This window comes from Limanda limanda, chromosome 19 (assembly GCF_963576545.1).
Source record: "Limanda limanda chromosome 19, fLimLim1.1, whole genome shotgun sequence".
NCBI classification, from domain to species: domain Eukaryota; kingdom Metazoa; phylum Chordata; class Actinopteri; order Pleuronectiformes; family Pleuronectidae; genus Limanda; species Limanda limanda.
The window spans coordinates 17,205,279-17,229,792 of NC_083654.1; the positions used below are offsets into that span (position 1 = coordinate 17,205,279).

A 24,514-nucleotide genomic window follows, 5' to 3' on the forward strand; every position below is an offset into this window, starting at 1 on the left:
TTTTTCTCTTCTTGTATGTTCCCGTGTTGCAGCTGAGAGACACCTGGCTCTGAAAAGAAGAGCTGAAAGACGAAGCAGGGAGGGAAGGTGAGGAGCACGGAAAGCGCTTGAAGACCCGATATCTGTTCCGCCGACAGAACATGTCTACAAATACATTCTCCGGCTCTCATTTGCTACCTAGAGGTGCAAAGGGTTTCTGGATGATGCTCAGGCTGCAGATATCCTTGAGGAACATTGAAGGGAGAAGGAGATTTTCCACTTCGTCTAACAGGCCTGTATCTCAAAGAAGAATCTCACTGCTGAAGAACCGATGCAGCAGACGTAGGTTACTTTGAAGAGGCCATAATTCGTTTTCAAAGCTCTCAAAAGACTCAGACTACAACATATAATCATATGTAAATGATACTTGACATGGTATCATTTATCTGGACCAGAGCAGCAGCGCCTGCTGCGAGCTCAATGCTAAGCCTCGTGGATGGTGGAGGGTCTGAAGGATTGCGCTCGAGTTCTCTGAGCCAACGGATCATACGCTGGAGCAGCCACGTGTTCCAAGTGACCAGGATGTTCAGTGGAACAACGAGCCTATCCACTTCACCGGCGCTCGGTGTCTGGTAGTGAACAAAATGAGGATCAGGTAGCAGGTGGCTGCGTTTACTGTTAAGTGGTGTGTGGGTGTGTGGGTGTGTGGATGTCTGCACTGTCAATGATGGAATGCTTATGGAAGTGAGAGATGAGCACAAGCATGACTGAGCATTTGAGATCGTTTCAGGGTCCAATGCATGGGGACCAATGACGGGAGACGCACGGGAAAGGACCAGCAGGCTGCTTATTGCATTCACTGCTATTCTAAAGGGAGAAGATCCAAAAACACTTTTACATTTGAGATAGTGTATGTGGGGGAGTTTTAATCATCATGTCGAACACTAAAAGTGATTGCCTGGTTTAATTGCCTGTGCTTGTGTGCGAGTGTGCCCCTTACCGATGTAGACTCGTTTGCTGTAGCGTTGCATCAGCAGCAGCACAAACACGTGCAGAGGAATCAGGTTGATAATAAACACATAGCCTCCCCATGCTGACACCTGGAACACACACAAAAACACACACTGGTAAACATACTGTCACTGTTTTTCATGGGTTTCAGATTCTTCAAATTAGCTCAGCAGGAAATGTGCTCAGGTCTCCCCCAGTGAAGGGAGCTATTCAAACAGGTCCAGTGGAGACACACAGGGTCTACAGCACATTCATCATCAAAGGAAAACTATGCCTCTACAAAAGCAAAACTGCAGGATCAAATATTTCTGTGTGAGTTAGTACGTTTCTCCTGTTTCTCAAACTGAAAACAGGAATAATTTAGAAACAAACTGGAAAAATACCTGTCACAAAAAGAGGTGTTACAGGGTTATCACAAAACAACAACAATAACACAATTTATTTGGGCATCAAACCCAAGCAAGCTTTTTATTGTTCAAAGGGTTCTGAGGAAAAGACAGAAAAATCTTACAACTGCTTATTCATGTGCGATCACAATTAGTGTTGCTGGTGGATTCACTGCTGTTTGCAGCCTACTTCTCCTACAGAGTCAGCTTCTACAATCAATGTTTAACCTCTGGCAACACTGAATGTTTCATGCAATGAAGCTGTCAGACAATTCTCATTTAACCACTTAAACACAGTGCTCAAAATGTCTCATTACCAATAGAGGATCAATTAATTACCATTTATATTGCTCATTAGCTCCCTGATTATTTTCCCAATTATCAATTGTTTAGACTTTGAAATCCCCACATTTGAGAAGGATGAGCTACACAAACTAAATAGGTGCAATATACGTGTATAACAAGGATTTAACTCAAACCTTGAATTATAAAAGAAGTAAATTGGTACATATAAAAGAGCAGCTCTTCCTTTCAACTCTAATAGATCATTAATACATTTTATTGTTTATATATGTTTTTGTATAATTTAGATTAGACATAAGCAGCTAAAATTAAGAAGTGATTCATGGATATTATTTATCAAAACTAGGCAACGATACATGTTCTGTAAAATGTGAGATGCACAAAAACCTTAAAAGCTCCACTCAAATTTACCCAAACTGCTTTTGAGGTCCACACATCTACCACCTAAAACCATCCATGATTAGTTTTCAGTTGACTGCGACTTGAATCAATGAAAGCACCAGACTGAAAGGTAGAGGGGCATGAAGAAGGAGTAAACGAAAAGGAGTAAAAGAAAGCAGAAAAAAACAAGGTGTTCAGAAAGATAAAAAGTGAAAGAAAAGAGTGAGTACTAGAGTTAGAAAAGAGAAGGTTAACAGCAAAAGGAAAAATGAATTTAGCAAGAGTAAAAAGGGAGTGAATACAACAGCTTGTCAGTAAGGCCTAAATTTCACCTGCTAAGTTCAATGATCAGTCTACACTTCTGGTATCACAGGAGAACCAACAACATCATGTGTAATTGATAAACACATTAATGCACTAAATTAACACAGAGGAAAAAATCCTAAATGAGTTCCTTGCTAAATGTTTAGGTACAATTATGTCCTGGCAGCCATCTGCATCTGTTCTTCCAGATGGTGACTGTCAGTCAGTATCACGCGAACCATAATTTGAATGAATACCAGAGATGACTTTAATTTAAGACACTTTTGGAACAGAGGCGGCGGAAAGAGTCTCTGCTGCCGACTGGCTGAGAACGTACCAACAAGACAAGGTCAAAACCTAGTGCATGGCTCCGCCTCACTGCCACTCCGAGAAAACACAGAGGAAGGTTAGTGTCTCTGTCACGGGGAAACATTGCCGCCAGTGAGTTTATCTAACAAATTGCTGGATTTGTCACTTGAAGAAATGTCTGGAAAGGGTCTGAAAAGACAGTAAATCAAGCTGCAAAAGTGCAAAGTTGGCAACACCTGCCTGTAAACACTGTTCTGATGATGCAAAACAAACTGTCAGTGCCAATTCGAATGAACAAAGACTTGAAAATCACCGTGATGGAGGTCACCAGCAGCAGAGATTGACCAAACTAATCTACTTCAAACCTACAAGACGATAAAGAAGGAGTAAAGATAGTGGAGTTACCCATTGGCTTATAACCATTACTTGTTACAAATACATGGCAACCTCAGCAGATTCCCTCAAGGTAAAACTAATAAAAAAAAGCCTTTTTCAAACATAGACTCCCTGATATCAGCAGGGTTTGTTGTTGACTTAGAAATTCTGAGTTACACAATATTATTTTTGGCTTGTTTTTCCCATTTGGATACTTAGCTGGGCACCCGTGTGGGAGGCTCAATGCCAGGTCAATGGGATGAAACATACTGACTGGATATGTTCCCATAGACACGATTTGCAGATGTTCAGGGCAACAAAGCAACTCAAAATTCAGATAACCACCAAAGTCATTTGGATAATGTCCTGAATGTTGTTTTTTTTTAAACGAGTAAAAACTTTGATTTCTATATAATGTGAAGATGGTGTGATCGTCTGTTATTTAGCCAACTCCAGAAAGCGTCCCGGTTAGAGATTTACTTCCCCAATCTTCAGAATAAATGGTCCAACCAGCGGAGCGAACAATCGACTGGATGGAAAAGGGATTGGGAGAAAGTGGCCATCTGGTCACATTAGAGGACCATGCATAGATGAATGCCTGTGACAAAAAAACAAATACGTGTGTGTCTGCACGATCAGGCTCCATTTGAAACCGTGGTTCTAACAGCCAGTCATCCGCCCGAGCCAGCGGCTCACAGCTGAGGGCAGGAATCGGAAAATATTGGGTGCAAAGTCTTTGCCGTTATCGCTCTCTTCATTTCATGCAGGGCTTATCTGATGACCATGTGGCCACATTCAACAGTATATAGAGAACACAGCATGCAACAGGAAGAAAGGCTTAACTGTGTTTGCTCCTGTTTGTCTGCACACATCTGTTACCAGACAGTTTTTTTGGCATCTTCCTGTCTATTTATGACAGTGAAAATGAATGTTCCGTTTGTGTTTGTGTACTCCTCTCTAATAAAATTGGAGACTTTCTGGTTCATTAAAAAGACTTGAAGTTGACTTCATGATCAAGGTCAACAGAGGTTGTGCGGCTGTAACACAAACTGTGAATCTAGATGACACTGATCTTTAGCAGGTCACGTATTAGTGTGTGCACACAAGTCAGATGCTGATCGCTGCACAGCGAAACTCGGTCAAAGGCCGCTCCACTGCAGGCTTTTCTATGACCACGGTAATATTCTACTCTCCTGATAAACTAGACTGTTATCACTTACTTATAATTAAATGGGGCTATCCAGCTCCACAGCCATGTTAATAGCTCTGTGAGGGATGGGTGTGAACTCAATACTAATGTCTGCATTCTAACATGCTGATAATGACGATGGTAACTTGCTGATAATGGGAAAGTACAATGTTTCCCATGTTTCTCCTCTCTAGTTCAGAGTGTTAGTAAGCTAATATTTTCTGTAAGCCGAACCCAAAGTACAGCTGAGGCTAATGGGAGGATGTACAGAACAGATGCTTGTCTTTGTGTGTCGGCCTTGTTAAATCGACATCTTCTCCATTTAAGTTAAAAACACACTCATCTCACGAACAAGTTCAATTGTTACAGCTGGAGTAAGAAGCAGTTCTAAATAGCCTGTAAATGATTAGCCATAAAGTTGCTTAAAGAAGTAGAAAGCAATGTGAGCACATCTAGCGTAAGTTTAAATGTACAGAAGGTATTTAGCTGCTGTAATTAAAGGAACATCTTGGGGCTACCAGCGTATTCTCTCCATTCCCAGGAGAGAGGTGCACTGAAAGCAGCCAATTCAGTTGCAGTCAGGCACTTTGCAGCCTGAGCATACTGATAATTACAAATATAAACTGAGGTGGCAGTATATTAGGTACATGTATCTAATACCAATGCAGTCTAAAACAGACCTGCATTAATCCTCCCTTTAGTCAGGGTCCAGTTTTGAATCATAAGTGTTTCATGGAAGCAGCTGTTGGATGATTCTGGAGGATGTTGAACTTGCATTAAACAGAGGTGATCCTGTTTTTGAAACTCCTCTCATTGCTATAAATGGGATGGATAAAATAATAGACACTACAGCCGGGTCAATAGAATTCACATAGCAGATATTTTATATTGGAGTTTGTATTATTCAACATTTTGACACCACTGTTTTGATTTTTACTGCAAATGCATATTGATTCCAAACTTCCTCATCAGTCTCCCTGATTCGAGTTTGGCCCTGAAAAAAAAACCACATCTTTTAAATCTGCCATTTCAGTAGATTACATTTTTGGGCCAATCTATTTTGCAGATGGTGAGATTTTTTTTAGGGGGACAAATGAAAACTTTTTGACCCACTGCTGGCGTTAGTAGAAGGCTTCATCTTGTCGTCTGAACAAAATGTCCTTTCTTCTGCTTTTGTTCTGTCCCCCGTTTTCTCCCCCTCGCTCCACCCTCACCCTCTCTGGGGATGAAGAGGAGGAGGTTATTGCAATGCCAACCGCCCCGTTTCCTGTGGCTGCTGTCTTTCAGTGGTTATGGCTGCTCTGATCCTCTTCTTAATCCCATCCCTCTCTTCTCTGATCATGCCAATTTCCAGGTTGGAGGTCTCTCCCTCTCCGTCACCATATCTAGCTTCACGTTCACTTAAATCCCAACAGGAAAATCTAGCCTTGGCTATACCCTGCTTCAAATAACAGCAAAACATATCGGGTTGGTTAAAAAAAAAAAAGTAGATGGGGTCAACGAGTGTATGCGGCCCTTTGTGTGCAGGTCCAACATGGCGACAGTCTTTACTCCCTGTGAGAGGGATCATCTGCATCAGTGGGTGGGCCGCAGAAACAGAACAAAGGAACATCACATCACCGAGGAAGGAAAGAGGGTTCAAAGGAGGAGGAGAAGAAGAAATACGGAGAAAGAAGCATGAAGATTCATGTCCCCATTGCTTCTAACTGAGACAGTGTCAGTGCAATGTATTCTATTTATCAGTCGACACCTCTTTCCAGTCCTTCTCTCCTGCCCTTTGTCTCCCATTCGTCTTTCTGTAACTCCTGTCTCCCTTTCTCTACCAACTCTGCACTGCCATTGGATTCTGTGGCCCGGAGTGATCGATGAAGGTAGATTTCAGTAATCCGTTTCATTTGACATCTATCTCACTGCTGGCCATAGAGATTTAGCCTGGAATGGGCAGGAAACTGGAGATCATAGGCTCTCCCACTCCCACACACACGACCAAACAATGTGTCGCTGAGGCAGTGTGCCTGGATCATTTTTTTTATCTAATCTCTCTCATCAAACCCTCGATGGGCCTGCGCCTGAATTTATAAATAATGCAGAAACCGCTAGCCTAAGTGCACAATACATTTGGTTGTCCATGTTACACAGAGAACAGTTGCTATTATTCTCTCAACTGATTGTTTTGTTAGAGAAAAGGGACACACTTTTAATTAAGAAATGATTTGTTCTGTAAACATAATTAGTTTAAAATCATACAAAAAGGAAAGGAAAAGAAAATCCTCACTAATGATAAACTAGAACTGGGATGTGTGGCAAAATAGTTGCAAATTATTAGTACATTAGTGAAAGAGAAACAAAATCAAGCATTCACATCATATGTGTGATAGAAATACTATTGTAGACGTATGTAAATGCCGATTGCACAATTTCAAAGAAATTATATATTAAGTTAAATATGAATGAATTAAAATACAAATTTGGATGAGAGGAATCCATACAATCATCATCTGTACCACATATCCTTTGGGAATATATTGAAATTCCTGTTGCTATAAGTCAAATCAGCCTGTGGATAAAACTGTAAATACCAAAGTGATTGATATTCTTACCATGTAGAAATAGCAGAGACAGCAGCCGATAGTCCAGAACACTGAGCCTGTTTTAACTGCTTTCACCTGCAAGAGAGAAAGAAAGAGCAAACAATGATACAAGAATCACAGCAGTATGTTTACCATATACGCCTCGACATCAAATGAGACACGTAGATTTACAGGCTGCGATTCGGGGACACTACAAACAGAAGCGTCACAGGTGGCACATTTCCTGTGATAATGACATGTTGTTCTCTTTCAATCATAGCAGGAACATTTGAAATCGGCACAGAGGGCAGCGTGTCTCTTACAGTCACCATTTGTTTTATAGTCCAAGGCTGTTGCTGTGGTCGAGAGGCTTGATCACATCCAACAATGCATGAGATTTTACTGATGAGGGGCCTTTAATGGTCGCTGGACCTAAGGTGGTCTCGCCTTGCCCAAATACCCGGCACAGACCGACCGTGGATCAAACACCAATCAATCGGTCACACAGACAGATGCACACACACTGCTTCAGACTGCAGATGCAAGCAGAAACAACTTGAGACCGAAATAAATCGTCCTCGAGCTGTGCTTTCCGCGTGTGCTGAGGAAGGCCACGGTAAGTAGGTCTGTAGTGACCTGATTATCACTCTGTCACATGAGAAAGTGGACGGTCTGCTTGTTGAGGAAGGAAATTACAGCGTTTTAGGCTCTTGTTGCTCTGATCCCACAAGAGGACCAAAGCCCCATCCACATGAGATTTATTTCTCCAGGGCACACGGGGTGATATGTGCACTGATCATTGATTTGAATGCCTCCCAGAGAGCATATGTCTGATTTGATTTTTCTCTGCCGTCTATTCTCTGATTACACCGATGATGGTGATGATAAAAACCAGTAATTGCTTGCTTCCAGTGAACTTGCTGGTTCTTTAACGTGGGTCCAGTCTGGAGAAACATTTTCCATTTTAGAATCGGATTCTTACAAACAGCCTGGTTTATGGTTGCCAGGTTTCGTCAGCTCTGCAGTGTTGCAAGTGAAAAAGAAAAGGATTTTTTGTACTCAAAAGATCGTTTCTTGAAGGCAGTCAAATCAAACAGGGACAGAGAAAAAAGAACAATCTGTTTTTATGAGACCAAGAACCTGAAATGTAATCAAATGAGCTGCTGTAATGTCACATTAGGGTGATTCTGGTTTAATTAGTCCGACTTTGCTTTCGTTACACTGATATCATTTGCGAGTTCATTCAGTAAATCATTTTGTTGCAGTGCCTTTCTTACAATTAAAGTTGACATTTAAGACACCGAATTACTTTTAAAGTGTTGATAGCCCAGACCCTTTAATTTCACTTATTTACAATGTTTTTTTTTGTTTTACTGTGCTCTATATCAAACAGGTGCCTCTTTCTTAGACTACAAACCAACAGCTACAAACAGTAACCTGAACTTGACTGTCATGATGGTGGAATTTATTGCTATATTCTTGTATGAGACTACATCAGCTTTAGCTAAACTGAAGAACTGAGTGGACACAGCTCTTTCCCCATGGGTGAAACCGCACAATGATGAGTAGGAGGACAACAAACTCCTTTGTTTTCCTCAGACAATATTCACACTCGGGCTGGGGCATAGCCAGCGTTCAGCCGCGTGTCACCCCAGTCAGTGCATGTACGAGCCGTGCTCAACTCTTCCAACTGCCCTCCCAGCCATGTCTCCTTTTGTGAAGACACAGCGTGAGACTGGTCCAACTAATTAAATGTGAGCTGAGAGAAAGAGTGGAATTACTGTTACAACAATGTAGGCATGATGCACGGGGTTAGAGCAAACCAGGAAGGCAAGAAGGCAACGCTCTGTGTGTGGGTGGGTGGATGTGGATGTGTATGTTCGTGTGTGTGTGTGTGTATGTTCGTGTGTGTGCGTGTGTGTGTGTGTGTGTGTGTGTGTGTGTGTGTGTGTGTGTGTGTGTGTGTGTGTGTGTGTGTTTTCATGTTATGAAGAGCTACAGTGTTAAAAAGAGTAGCTCTCCTGGGTTAGGGAGGATTCAATTATAGATTATGGGAGGGTAAGAGAGCATGTGTGTGTGTGTGTGTGTACGTGTGCGTTTTGGGAGAAAGGAGGGGGGGTAAACACATTAAGCGGCTGGAGTTGGATGGGTTATTAGTGGATAAAATTAGAGAGTGGGATAATGGAGATTGGGCTGAGACTTGAGAGCACGACTCCGTGCATTTCGCCGTGTGGAGCAGAGGACGGGTGGAAAGAGAGCAGGAGAAAAGAATGAGCAATAATGAGTTGCACAGAGAAACCAAGGCAGGGAGAACAAGATGAAAGACAAAAAGCAGATAGCAGAACGCAGCACCAGCTAAACAACGGCGGGGACAAAGGAAGACAAAGACAATTAGAGAGAGATGAGATGGAAGAACGACCGAGTGGAGGAAAGGAAAACACAAAGACAAATGTGGGTAAATGGGACTGATAATGGGAAGCAGTGGTGCATGGCCGGGATGATTGTTTTTCCGGGCCTTTGCCAAATGGAACGGACGACGCAAGAGGGTGGTGGGTGAGTGGCTGGGGGGGGTTCTGATGGCACCGCTCCGCTGATGACACATCACCTTGAGAGGCAGTGATGGCTGCCACAATGAACACCTGCCTACCTGTGTGTTGTCCATACACACCAGATGACACAAGGCCATTAGAATAACAGAGACAAACAGATGTCTTTAACACCCCCCCCCCCCTTTATACAAATTTCCAGGAGCGAGATAATTAATTATGGTGACGGTTTTCTGGATGAGCCCTGAAAAGTTAAATGGAGGGGATTTGAAGGCTCCTGCAGAATAAAAAATGACTTTGGATTAGGGTTCACACATCTACTCAAAATCCCATAAATGAAAGAACCCGACAGCACATTTAGAGACAAAGATTGAGCTTAATTACTGTTTAAGAACTAAGAATGTTTCTAATGAGAACTAACCGGCTTTACAGGAGCTCGGAGACAACAATTAACAAAGGGAGGGTTGATTGAGCTGTTCTAAAGTTATGAGGGTTCTTTGACAAATACACATTATTCAAACCCTCTGTCTTCTGTTGCTTCTAGTGGTGGATCAAATCTTGAACTCTGTCTTTTGCATTTCAGTCTTTTCTCAGCATACATCAGGTATGAAGTGGGTAAGTTGTTCAGTCAAGGCGTTATGATGAAGTGTGAAGTGGTTTATTTTTGCAAAAAGGTAATTTTAGGTTTAAAGGTCATATACAAGAGAGCTGACGGATGAGCCGCTGTGAGTCACGACATAACGCTCTGCAAAGTGAATAATTACAGTACTTGTGGACTCGCTGAAGTTTACGCGACTGTCGTGACTGGGGATGGATTGTGACTCTTGTTATCTTGTTGTGGCTCTAGAGAGATATATCTACAAAATGGATAGAATGTGGAAGAGACACTGATCAGAACGTGGTTGGTGTTTGTTGATGAGATATCTCTGGCTACTTGATGCAAGGAGGACGACTTTCCCCCGTGTGAATTCTATTTTCTTCAGTCTGTCCCTGTCGTGTCAGGCCGACGTCTAATCCACTCTAATCTTGCATATCCAGGCTATACATATCTTGATGGTTTGTTTTGTGGGTTAAGGTTTGTTTTGTGTTTCCCTATATTTGAATGATTGTATATTTGTGTGCATACAGTGGCTAAGTATGTTTTTCCTCCCTAAGCCAGGCTGTATGTTGTAGTGTAGACTCTCCCAGTGGCACTCTCAGCTGCCTGGTTGCACACGGTCCCACAGACACTGATCCAGTTGTGTTGTGTTGCGACTTTAACTGTAGACACAACAGGCGCGCTCAGCCAGCCACCCGGACACTAAACGGTGGGTCGTTGCCAGATCAGTGATAGTGGGCGAATTCAAAAAAGCCACAGAGCTGTGTGCGAGCACAGTCGAGCCTAGTGACTCATGCTACCTTGAAACCACATGCAGCGATGCAGCCTTACACAAAGTGACATAAACTGGGGTGGCTGAATCCTTGAACGGATAAAAGGTCTCTTCCAACCCGGCGCCAACTGTACTGCAAAGCTTGTTGTGCTGTGCCAAACACCAGTAAGACATGGCCTGATGAAATACCTGCTGAAATACTTCTCACTCCTTCCACCTGGATGAAAGCCACTGTGCAGAATGTCTTTACAATACAGCATAAAGCAGTGTGAAAGCCTAAAGTAAAATAGTATACGATCTACCACCTGTGCCTGAATCATATATAAACACAGTTGGAGAATTACATTTTCCTGCTCATCAGCAAGTTTAACATGGAGCTGCACTGCCAGTCAGCAGGTTACTAAATGAGGGACATTTCTGGGTCTTTTTAAATTAGAACTCAACTGTTAAATTATACACATGTGAAATAAGCTTTATCAAATCGCCAGAAAGATGACTTGAAACAGTAAACAATATCGAATACAGAGTAGTGATAGTGACCATTGAAACTAGAAAAGAAAGTACATAAATACTACTAGCTACATTTTTTCCCAGGCTTATTAAGCGGCAGCTACGACAACTTCATGTTTACTTAAAGCATCTTATGTAAGAAATGTTTTTGCACGTACAAGTGACAGATTATTATATTCACTAATGGCAAGGTCATGACAATTATAGAAAATGTGTCTTTGCATTAGCTGTGTAGATAGATTATGTATTTTGTATCTGCGGCTGTGAAGTACCTGGCTCACCAAACTTTCGTCTAAGCTAGAACATTTATCCTGAACGCAGACGTTGACCGTTGTTTAGCGTCTAAATACAAGTCTGTATAAATGTGGGACTCCTGCGGGTCTTGCACTGTTTTGAGAAGCGATGGTATTTTGCTGCAGCTGCAGGCGATCACGTTTAAGGATAAAAAATAATCAATCTAGTTTAAATAAAACTGTGGTTGCGTTTGTATGCATTATTTGAGCAGCTCTGGCTCGCTTTTGAAGCAGCAGTGAATGATGCATCTTCCTACAACTACACGGCTTCGGTGGGTCAATAAAAGGCATGCGGCTTATTTGCCCTGTTCTCACTGCGGCAGCGTACCATGGAGTTATCGCTTCTAAATAATAACGTAGCTTCTGGGCTAAGAAAGAACAAGACACAGTGTCCTTCTGCAAAGTAAACTGAGCAGCAGGTGCAATGAAAAGGCAAAGAATGCACCGTGTGATTGGCATTTGAGTTTCTTGTATTTCTGTTCTTACAAATTATTAAATTAAATATGGCTTTCAATTACAGCCAAGTATTGAGAATAACAAATTTCATCGGGGTTTCATTGTTGTATGCATTCTTTGGAAGTGTGGAGGTGATATTTCAGTTTAGATTTAATAAACAAACCCTGTGCAAATTACAAACCATTTCCTTAGAATACATTTTATCTTTTTACAATTATAAAATCTACATCATTAAATCAAGTCTCACTTTAAATACGCTGCCATATTCATTTGAAACCTGCTCCCACACAGGTTAAGTCTGCTGCGTTTAAAATTATTCTAACAGCAATGACGGTAATTGCTCTATTTTTATATTCCATCAATGTTGACATGGAAAGGGAGGCAATTTTCTTAATAGAAAATCATTTTATAGATTCAAGAAGATGACATGATGCTCTATAAATGAGAAGTATGTCCACTGTGCTCTAACGACAGGCAGTAATATTTATGCGTTCATAGTATCCGCCGTTTGCCTCCATCAAGCCTCTCCAGCCTCAGAGGCAGGAACAAGATTAGCATTGACTTCTACATTATCCTGCATTGATCACATCTATGATCTTTATTACAAAAGAACACAGATGTTTGAAATTCACAAGCCTTGATTAGCTAATGTGTTTAAAGTAATGTCAGCAAAAATGACATTATTCCACATCTATTTCCACTCTGTTTTTATAAATCAATTAATGTCATTACATTCCATTTGATTTCTGCAACCAGATTATTTTCTAATGCACTGTTCTTATCTGTTGATGTAGAATACAAAAGGGTGTGTACATTTCCAACCCATTTCTTTAATGTCAGGAGAAACCATGGTTTACCAGAACAGCTGATTACTCATTAAGCGTGTTATCTGGATTACTAAGTAAGTATTTCTACATCTCAAATTTCCTTTCTAAAGTTGTATTTTCACTTGCTTCCTTTCTGGGTGTGGCCATTTTTATTCTGGGTTTGAAAGTAAAAGATAAAAGTGTGTGTCCCTGAACAGATATGGCTCAATGCAGAATGAAAAAAATCCTCAATACTTGTCACGGACAACTCCAGTAACAAGGAAGAAGGGAAAGCTGATAAAATGGTTTGAACAGCAGTGCGCTTCAATTTCACACGAGCACAACATAACATCTAACACAAAATAAATGTGAACGTGTTGAAAACAGTGATCCCATGAATTCAACCAAGTCAGTTAACCTGAGGCGTAACCTGCTGTGCTCCCCTTAAGTATGTTTGGAAAGGACAGCAGGAAGGAGGGGGGGGCAATTCGACCTATAACCTGAGATATTTTCAATTCCACTCTTAAAAGGTCATCTGACTGAAGGTTTTAGAGTGCCGCATGCCGTTTCCTGGGCTCCACATGGTCGGTGTGCCTTTCAAGGCTCTGGATAAATAATTCAACATCTGAGGCCAGGCTACATTTGAAAACAGGGCTTCTTTTCTGGCTTCATAGAGCATTTCCCCTACAAAGTAAAAAGCATATACTCAACTGAGGTCGACTTTGACAAATTTTTCCTGCTAAAACAGAGTGAATATCTGAGCTAGCCTCGTGTATCATACATTTGCAACAAGATTCTCTCTTATTGCACTTTTCCATCAAGTAAAAAGTGTACATACCCAGAGGTAGTAGGTGAACTGCAGGGCGAAAATGGCGATGCCCTCGTTGTCGAAGGAGCCCGCCACCGAGCGGGAGATGTAGCCAGGGACGATGGCGATGAAGCAGGCCGCCAGCAGCCCTGCACCCTGGTTCCACAGCTCCCGTGTCAGCAGGAAGGTGGAGATGGCCGTCAGACCGCTGAACACCGGTGCCAGAAACACGCACACATCACGGATGTGGACAGTGATGTGGAGCAGGTTGAGCACATAGTGGATGAGGCCCGCAGTCACCATTAACCCTGGGTATACCTGAGGGAGGGAGGCAAAGAGAGGTTGTAAGAAGGAGAGCAACATAAAAAGTAGGTGAGATCGAGAGTCAGACAAGAGAAATGGTGGCTGAGGGAAAGAGACAGAGAATCTGTGGAGGTAGAATGTAAACTAGAATTACCACCTCACAGTTGTATGTCTCTGCCAACCAGTCAAGAAGTGGGTTATATTTGTGTCTGTGCAGATATTTCTGTATTCCTCTGCAGATGGCAATGTAGCTATGTAGGTAGATCTGTAAATGGTTGAATGCTAAGACAATGAAATAACATGGTAAACATTAAACTGCTGAACTTCAACATGTAGTGCCTTGCAAAAGTCACAGTTAGCCTACACGGATATCACCTTGTGGCACAACTAAATTAATCTACAGTTCATTCTGACAGTTACACATCACAGTCTTCTCTTGTCTCATGAATGGATCGAGTCATTAGTCAGTCAATCCGATGGCAGCAAACAGTGAAAGTAATGCAGAATCCAATTTTTCCACAGCCCGAGGTTGTCTGACTAACACTTCAAACCGATGGCAGACAACAGAGGTGAACAAGATGGAACAGGCAATTTTTTTCCCTTGTGTTAAATAAATCCATGATCAAAAACGACTGTGTTTGTTCTCCAAAACAAAGTTGAGGAATAATTAACCCTCCTCTCAGTTGAGGCTGGGGCCCGAGGTGGCGAGGTCTCGTTGCCCTGTCTCGTCTGTACGTGAGAGCAGATCCAATTAGGGCCCGGTGCAGTGCACTGGCTGTCTGAAGTAAAAAGCAAGGCTATGTTTAACGTGTGAGTGATGTCCCTGATGTGTGTTCACTCTAGCAGCAGTCCATGCACTTTGCCTGGCAGCTAATAAACTCAGGTTTTCACGTCTCTAATTAGCCAGTGCCTAGGAGACCTGAGCTTCATCAACCAATCTGCTTCAATGAAAATCAACCGCGACTTTCCCCTTTGCTCTGAGGATTGAACTCTGTCGAATGGAGCAGTATCCTGCCATTTATAAAACCACTCTTGTAATTATTAGTCATTATGAACTCTGTCGTGAGGCCAAGGTCCCCAAAATGTTACAGAGATAATTTGATTCATCACAGCAGCAAGTTAATTCTTGCACAAGCTTTGGCTTGATGGGTACAAGTCTACGGTCTCTAAATTGGCATTCAAAAAGCATTACAAAGCTTGTTCATTAGGACAATGTCAGCAACTAGAAGTGACAAAAGCTCTTAACAAAAAAATGCACTTGACTCATTGTCCTTGTGGCGACAAAGAGTGGCATCGGCTGCGTCCTGTTATATGGACTGTCACATTAGAGAGGCTTCATTCCTTATCTGTGGCTCAGGAGAAAGAGCCACTGGCAGTCGTCCTCTGGGGAGCAGAGGGTCGGTGGGAGGGGAGGGCAAACAATAAGGGAGGGGGCAGCTGGACCGGTCACATTAACTGAAACTGGCTCATCTGTCTTGTGACCCAGCCGAGGGCTTAAGAGACTTAACGCTACCATACACAATTAATGAGAAGAGTCGGCATTATCCGTCTGATTTGGAATAAAAAAAAGAAAGTGGTGCGTGTAAGGATACGGGAGGTGGGCGAGCATGGGGGGGTGAGAAAGGACAGTGACACATTAGAGAAAGGCAGAGGCAGACAGTGGAGGAGAGATGATAAAAGATAAAAGGGAGAGGGCGAGAGATCAAGTGAGCTATAGGGGTTGAAGAGGGAGAAGGGACGTGTAAAACAGAGTGCAGGCTGGGTAAAAGGTTGAACACAACAGACAATAGTCTCCATCACGGCAATTGGAGCAAAGGTGGTTTTTTTTCGAATTCCACCTGTATCTGGAGGGGGAACAGACCACCACTCTCACAATAAGAAGAGATGCTTGTTCTTTAAGTTAAGTTCAAGCATTAGGCCGTGTGTTGTTTTCTGTGCGACAAACTGCACGATCTGAGACGAACCCGGTGTTTATAAAAACACTCCTTCATGCTTTACAGGCACGTGCTTGATGCAAATCAGACCTCTCGCACTTTGACTTTGTGATTCTGAATGCAGTGTGGGAGTCAGCTAAATGCCCTCCTTCCCTGAGGCCTGTTTATGCCTTACAAAAAACACAAAATTATCTAGCTCAGTCATGCAGACAAGTGAGATTTTGACAATTAACCTTCACAGTAAATGAGTGAGTGGATATTCGTTTCTGCAGCAGCTACAGTTGTGGTGCCTCTGAGCAAAGCATCAGATTTACCTGGCAGTCAGTCACAGCCAAGCCTCTCATGGAGTCAATTTCAGGCTTTCAGGTAAAAGCCAGAGATTGACATGGCTCTATCGCTGAGCCAGCTGGTCAGGTCTCTGCAGTAGCCGTCTCTATGCATCAATTCATGGTTCTTGCTCTATTTTGCATAGATTTGCATGTTATAGGAGGACATTTGCATTTAGTACGGCCGACAGAATGACCCGTCCACCTGCTATTGAGAGGCCAGATAACGGCAGAAAAGTTCATTTTCCATCTGGCAACTTATTCCAAGTCCGCTGTGGGCTAGAACCAATCTGCTCCCTTCAAGATTTAGATTTATTTTTCATTTCTTGCCATCATCTCTTATAATCCCATTAAAAGACCAAAACAATACATTTGTGTTTCTCTCAATTGTTTGACTTCCCTACCTTCTCTGTGGCAGTCACACCAATTAAGTATAATTTCTTACGATATAAACCCTAAGAAACTGTCAGATATATATAACTATGAAATTTAAAGTCCGTAATTTCCTGACACAAGCAAGAACTATAGTTTTAAACTAACATCACCACAACAGAAGAAGAAAACAGTTTTTTGAGAACTCAGGGTTATGGCTCATTGATGTGTGATAATAGCCTTTGGACAAAAATGGAACCCAATTGGCACATAGAAAATAGACGTACACACACACGATATTTTACCTCATTCACGATAGTAGTCTTATCACCTGACTTAACATAACTGACACCTTCTCAGTCTGATACATCATTCTACTACAGCGCATCTTTCTGGGACATAAGCGTAAAGTGGCACCTAAATCAACACATTGATGCCAGTAGACCTACTCTCTGTGTTTAACATGTCCCAACAGTATCATCCGTCTAGAATAAAAGGTGTAATTTGTTTTAGTGGCAGTGGTGTGGAAACATTCATCCACATACAAAATAGCACACGTTGCAAGGACAACATGACCTATGTAATGGCTTTATAATTGCCAAGAGACGCACCCTGGCCTGAAGAATCGCTCCACAAATTATAGCCGCTGAAACCACTCTGCTCACACTCTCACTGCTTGGTTTAACACTTCGAAGACAGGGTCATCAGGATTCACACGGCCATACCTCAGAGGAACTTTTAATTTGAATGTCTTTGTTTTCAAAAAGGTATCCAAGTCATTGTGTGTTAGGATATTCAACTGTTTACGTTTACCTGCCTGACAAAGCAATCTAGGGTCAAAGCAACATTTTATATCTAAGATAAATGTTATACTTTATGACAGAAAGTTGATGTTCAGAGCAACAAAGTCGATGTTCATAAAGTGAATTCATCTAAAGAAAGAAGTCAGCTCCGCTCCAGATCCAATTTGTCTTTGTACATCACAAAGGACCCCTGCTGTGATACAGTGCGAGCTCTCATGTCTTCCATTTTCACATTGGTTTAGTTTGAGGGTCGTCTGGCGAGCGAAGTTAAATATTTAAAGCAACGATCAAACGAATAATCTAATGATTTATAAGTGAAACTAAATTTGAGCTCAGAGGATTTTTTAAAGTGCTATACAAAGACAGCTGGACTTGCTTGAGGCTTTTACAGACATCTCACCTCTCATCTGAAAAGGCTCCTTCAAGAATATGGTTCATTTGAAGGAAATCATTTTTCAGGGGTTATATTTATTTCTTTGCCTATTCATTTATGAAATGCCAAGAGAAGTTAACAGAGGAAGGATATTCTTATTTGCATGCAGAAGATAAAGCCTCATTCTTCCCCGGAATCTTGATTCTGATTACCAGTCTAATCATGAGTTTCAGTTTGCACCTTGTGGGTACGAGGCCCAACTCAAGTACCCATGTAAAGAACCAGCAAATCCATTATTATAAGCCAGGCTTGTCGTGTGCAATTACCAGTAGCTGATGGTAATTGCTTATGACGGATGAATGCTGATGGATGGCTTTTGGATTCCAGTGCCTAGGGTCTCCTGTTCAGTAATGAATACTATATTCTAACATCAGAATGTAGAGCAGCTACAGCTCCTGCTCGGCACCATCTGCTGGGTGCTGCAACGGTAACAACATGCAACGCACAGCATAAACCGGCCTCCCTGCCTCAGCTATGCAAAGAGACATTCAAATCAGTCTGCAGGTCGGAGTCTATGCAGAAACGAGAAGAGAAAAAGAAAGAACTAACCCCCTCTTAGCTGGACCCAATAACGGAAGCACGCGTTTGGAGAAATTTCAGCATTAATCTTACACGCAGGACCCGGATTATGTAGTCCTGATGCATCATTAGCTCGTGCAGTTACAGCCCAGAGTGCAGCCCTTGTGGGTCTGGCAAGCTCGGCTGAGAGAAAAGACGGCAGGTGAAGTTGTTAAAGACGAGAGGGAGATGTATAGGCCAGAGGTATTTTACTCACACAGACCTCACCGCTCACAGGAGGCAGGGCTGAGAAGATGAGGTCGGGGGGAGAGACTCACAGAGGAGGGGAGGCAGGGAAATGGGAGATAAAGTGTGGAATCAGCGCATTGTACTTTTCACAGGAAAGGGTGAAAGTTTCACACCAATCCTTACTGCAGGTGAACAGGGAAGCAGTGGCGGTCAACAGGGATTCGTCAGGTTGAAAGGTCAGTGCTGCTACTTGATAGTGACTCAAATCCATGCTGCCCATCGGAGTCCTGGACGGCTCTATGGTATCTCTGCACCAAACCTCACCTCAGATAATCCCATGCTCCGCCAACATGCTCCCATAACAACAGACTGTTCCTCGGATTAATCATTGATTACAACATAAATAATGGCTGCATATGAATATGTGCTCATGAATAGGGCTTAACACACAAAATGTTGTATTTTGATAATTTTAACATATAGTGATTAAGATAAGAGTACATTTTATCTTTATCAAAACTACAACGATTACTACAATGTCGCTAAAACAGCATGTATATATATATATACTTTTTCATGCTTAAATCATAATTCTATGCCTGACTGACCCTTACTGTTTGGATGATAAATGACAGGTTGGTGTTACAGAAAGTCTGATGTGGTTTTTCACATAAAACTTTTTTTCACACATCCCTCGTTTTAAAACCAGGTCAGAGAAACCATGTCGAGGCACTTCAGATCTCCATATTCCCAGCATGCACCTCCTGAGGATCCCAAGGCATTTCCAGGACAGGTGAGTAATCCCTCCAGCATGTTCTGGTTCTTGACCATCTCCACAGGGACTTGTGTGGGTGGTTTCCTGATCAGACTCCCAAAGTGGCCAGACAGTTTTTTATTTTTGTCCTTGCAGAATATCCGATTCTCGGCCCAACCACTTCATGATGCACAAAAACACTTCACACCGCAGGTCACAGAATGATTAAGCTGACAGCTGTGCATCATCGGAAAAAAATAGCAAACAAACCTGTGGATGACCAAATTAGGAATTCTCTACCTCTCTGCTGCTCCTTTAGATTGTACCATGAAAACTCGAGAAAAAGCTCTCATTCTAGCAAACAACTTTCTCTATCGGTGGCCTCAGCATTTCATATTTCCAAAATGTGCACCATCATAACAGACACCCAGAGGGACTCTGTCCAGGAGGGCTGCACTGCTCCTCGTCAGTCAGATGGAGCCTCGTTTCCATCTCTTTCCATAAGCCCTCCGGGACAGGACAAGCAGTGCGATAACGCGAAAGCATAATTTTTCTCCTCCCTTATTTGAAAAGGGCTGGATGTGCTCATATCAGCTAATTCAAACCCAAGACATCATTTCCTTCTTACTTTACAGGGATGACATTTTGACTGAATCTGAATTCGACTAACGACGCCCCAGAGATGACAAATAATGAAACAAGTGAATGTGGGGAAAACTTACTGTGCCGCCAACGATCCTGCCCAAGGGGTACCAGGCCCTCTCATCGAACCAGTTGAGGAACTCGTAGAAGCCATTTGTGGTGAGATGGTGTGTTGATCTATAGTTGAACCTGAGGCAACAGAAGAGAAAGAGAAAAGGGCAGAGATCAGTATATTGTAAGATATTAACCACACACAGAAGACTATACATTTCCATTTATATGGGTTATTTTACATTCAGATTTTCGGGGGGCAGGAGGAATGGGTAAGCTGCGGAGACGTTGCCTTGTTAGAATTGGGCGAATAAAGCCTCAATTTCGCTGTGTGAGCTTTTGTGCTCACGCCAACTACTCCAACACACAGTCGCCTTTTTTCAGAACAAAGCCCACTTATTGTTAAGATAATTCCAACAGCAACCACTTGCTTGTGCTGAGGTGGCAAAGGCATAAATGGGTCTGGTGTCGGAACAGAGATATACAAAAATAGGAACAAATGTAAGGAATATGACTGCAAACGGGCCTGGATTCACACTGTAGCTGTGGTAAGCTGAGGGGGTTGGATCACTGTCAAGAAGCAGAACTAAAGAGCTGACAGTGTTAAGAGGACTGCTGCCAACGAGGATGAAGCAAGTGTTAGGTAGATTTTCAGAGGCACCTTATTCTCTACACAACTCGTAAATGTGGGCTGTTGTATGTTCAGAGGCCCATAATACACTTGATGCATAAAGAACGTACACCACAACAACAACAAAAAGACTAGAATAGTGATGTGCTGAATAGCAAAGAGGATGAGTGATAACCTTGTATGTGTGACTAATCGGCTCAGGAGAGGATCTTTGATTCGTATTACACATGTTTGACACCACTGTCAACCAACAAAAGGTAAGAGTACAATAAGGAGCTTACGCAATTCCAAATAATGCAGTGCAACATTCACATGCATGGCTGTTGAGCTGCGGATTCTCAGTATCATGGTGTGCACTTGCAAATCATCTGGTCACCACAACTCACTCAATACACTACTAAGCTTTCATCACATATCATGTCAGAGAGAGAATAAGGCTTCATCCAAAACTATCTTTGACTGAGCACTTAATCTCTGTATCAGTGTGATCCCTGTCCAAACTGAACACGCATGACCTGACTATTTACATAAACTGGACATGTGCGTGCTGGTGTTAACAAGAAGCAGATTTTCTACTCTGCAGCTGGTTGCTCTGTTACATAAAGAAACAAGAAACAGTCATGGTGAAAAGTAAGAAAAGGATTTATTTTCTTGAACCAAGGACAAGAACTGCTACAGATCGTTTTTACAATGTTGCGTCTTCCCCTCTGGAGGTTTAGCTGTGACTGAATGGAAGGGAACTGCGTTGTCGTGTCAGAATTTTTTCAAAATAAAACTGAGCCAGCAGCACTTCCATGCTTCTCCGCTTTAGGTGCTTTAAAAGTTTGCGGTTGTGTGGACGTTGGGGGTAAAAGTAAACAGTGACACATTTAAAAACTAAAAACATAGCATGGAAGAAATCTATAGAGCCACACAAGTACAGTTGAGTGCTCAAATGAAGAAAATACGTTTTATGTGCGTCTAAATCTAAATCTGCATCATAATGGACTGACAGACAATCATGCATATTTTATTCAGGTTGCAATCGTTAATGAGAATATCAGAGAACATTTTGCAAAGTTTAAATACCTTCAATCAGGAAATAAAACATGCTGGACTTGCAGCAGGAGTAACATTGCGCAAATTTAATTTAAAGCTCTACTACCTTTAAATACCAACAGTTAAATGGGACCAACACATAACCTGCTTAGTAGAGGTAATTATAAGCGAATACATTTTTACTGAAATTCTGGCAATTAAGGCTCTTAGTACATTAATCATGGCCTGAGTATTAAGAGTTGACTCAGACACACAAAAAGGAAAAAAATGGAAAAAAGCACAGCCCAAAACCAAATCACCACACTTGAGTTTCAGCAGCCACTTATTCGGTTTATGGCCTATGTATGTTAGTGTTTGTGTAAATACAAGTCAGACGATGCTAGAGGGAGAGGAAGCAGTTGTGGTCACAAAGCAGCAGCAGTGTGCGATCAGTACACTGTGCTTAAAATGCTGGCATGAGGTGAGGCTCATTTATCATCACAAGGTGCTGGGTTTTTTAACGCCTTCACATTGCACCTGAAGCCCTCCTCCATCATCCAGGGCCTCCCATCTTGGCTCTCTTTCCCAGACAGCACAGGGTGGCCACTCACTTCAAATCCAATAATGGGAACTGATCTGGTCTCCTTACTGAGCCCACTTTTTCATCCTTTAAAAAAAATCCCCACTTTTCCCAAAATATCCTGGATTTTTTTGGTATCCCCACTTACAATTTAAGTCAGTTATTATTAGTTTGCTGCTGTGATCGAAGTGAATAGAAAAGAAATGTGAAATCTTCTCTATACTTTTTATGAAAACATGGGGAGGAAAATAGAAAGTGTTACTTTAAAGGGCACTGTGTCTCTTAAAGTGATCTTGAGACGCTATGAGGAGCTGACCTTAGTGTTTATCCTTGTGGCTCCTCAGACAATCATTTCATATCACTCAACCTGCGGCCAGAGGGGTGGAATCTGGGTGCAGGACAGTCGAGGACAAACAAACTCATACACAGACACAAATATACTTGGATCTCAGTGCTGGCGAAGTAAAATTATATTTAAATTTAACAAGCCATTAAAGACTCAGTCATGTCCTTCACAATGTAATTCTTCTATACTGGAAAAGCTTAACTGGCTTCACATAACTTGCACGGCAAACTAATCAAACTGCTCTTTCGTTGCACGGATAGCAGTCCAGACAATACTATTGTTCTTCCAGTGCCTGAGTCCATTTCCTTACATAGTGAGGTGTGCAAAGATCCCCGGTGTTATAAAGTACAAAGCTACACAGTCAGCCAGCTGTGAGGAAGCTTGAGCACAGTGGGACCTCCAATGCAGGTGGAACTGGCCACTTCTGCCTCATCTTTCTGCATCTGTCAAATCAGCGACGCGGAAACAAAGAAAATTCAAAGAAAATATTATAAAAAGACAACTTCGTACAACGCCAGAACTTATCCAGAAAACCCATTTTCCAATGATCTCGTGGACAGCCAAGCAGAGTGCTTTATCCCCGCCCTTGTCACTTTGATGGTGCGGATAATGTAGCTCTGCCAGCCACATTAGCAATTTAATGCGCAGCTGCCAATATGGTCTCAAGCGACAGCGCACATGATTACTCACGATGCCACTGCAGCACCTCCAACCACTGGCAAGAGAAGCTTCAAGCTGAGCAACACACTCTTTACACCACAAAACTCACTCCTGGATTCATGGCCTGATTCCTACTCTTTTCCCCGAGCAGCCCATGTGGTATTAAGTTTTTTTAAAAAGTAGTGTATGAAGAATTTTAATAGCACATTAACACAAATGTGCTTTTTATTAACAAGAATAACTCTGCACCAAGGACATTCATTAGATCTGGGTTTCTATTTGAATCTACATCAAATTGCACACATTCAAATATATCAGTCCCCTTAACATGCCAAAATCGTTCAATCGAGAAAAATTGAGAAATGGTCTACATCACAATGTTTCCTGGTCCGGAGCCACACCAAAATGTAATGGGTTCTTTGCTGCTCCATTTCCAATACTTCCACCAAGTGGTGGTTGGTTGTGGTTATGCATCCAGTAGTTTATGCGTAAACTTACAAACAAACCAACCAACAAGCGGACAGGGGTAAAAACATCATCTCCAAACTTGTCTAATCCATCTGAATCGATAACATTTATAACATTTCTGCTTCAACACCTCAAGAATTTCTAAATAGAGACTGCTTGTGCTGAATTCTTAACAGTGCGATTGCTACTGAATAGATTTTTACAGAGAACGTCTATTTTTAGTATCAAATGCTAGTAAAATGGTGGCAATGTAGAGCCATGGGATTAATAGCAAGGAAGATGAAGGGGGAAAGGGGCCCCTGTATCAAATCCTCAGATAATATCTCAAAGCCCCCAAAAAACACAATTAGGAGAGGCATATTGTGCACTTTAGATCACTCGAAGCCTCCTGCAGGCATCATAATACATTTTAATCAAGGTCCGTTTCACTGATTATCAGATTCCTGTTGAGACAGGGCCATCATCAGCAGCATGACTAAGTGGGCTCCATTGCTGTTTACAAGCTAGTAATGCCTCACTCTGCCGCGACTATATAATCAGATGCATCATTGCTTCTTCCCCACTTGTTCTCAATATGGTGAACGTCTAAATAGGCTTTTGGATCCAGGGGTGTAATCACTGGCTTGACTAATTAGCCACCTCTGTTCAAAGCCTGAATGAATAACCTGCTCGGGACCCAGGAGGAAGGAGAGCACATACAACATGGGCTTCACACATCAGAGGGCCAGGTTTGATCATCTCCACGTTGTCATGTTATTGGATTTTTTTTTTTCAAAGGCAGCAGTCTCAAACGTATTTAATGAAAGGAGCACAGCACATGACATCTCATCAAAGAGTGTGCCATGAAAAGAG

At 42.1% G+C, this 24,514-nt stretch overlaps 1 protein-coding gene across 1 annotated transcript in view; it reads right to left on the reverse strand.

The window, feature by feature from the left end:
* Positions 1–24,514, reverse strand: part of stt3b (STT3 oligosaccharyltransferase complex catalytic subunit B) — a 65,171-nt gene that overhangs the window by 17,176 nt on the left and 23,481 nt on the right. The window contains exons 2-5 of the mRNA XM_061092210.1: positions 19,990–20,098; positions 13,626–13,913; positions 6,837–6,902; positions 980–1,079 (exon numbers count right to left, since the gene is read on the reverse strand). Of these exons, the coding sequence (XP_060948193.1) occupies positions 980–1,079; positions 6,837–6,902; positions 13,626–13,913; positions 19,990–20,098 (563 nt within the window). The remainder of the gene's footprint in view (positions 1–979; positions 1,080–6,836; positions 6,903–13,625; positions 13,914–19,989; positions 20,099–24,514) is intronic.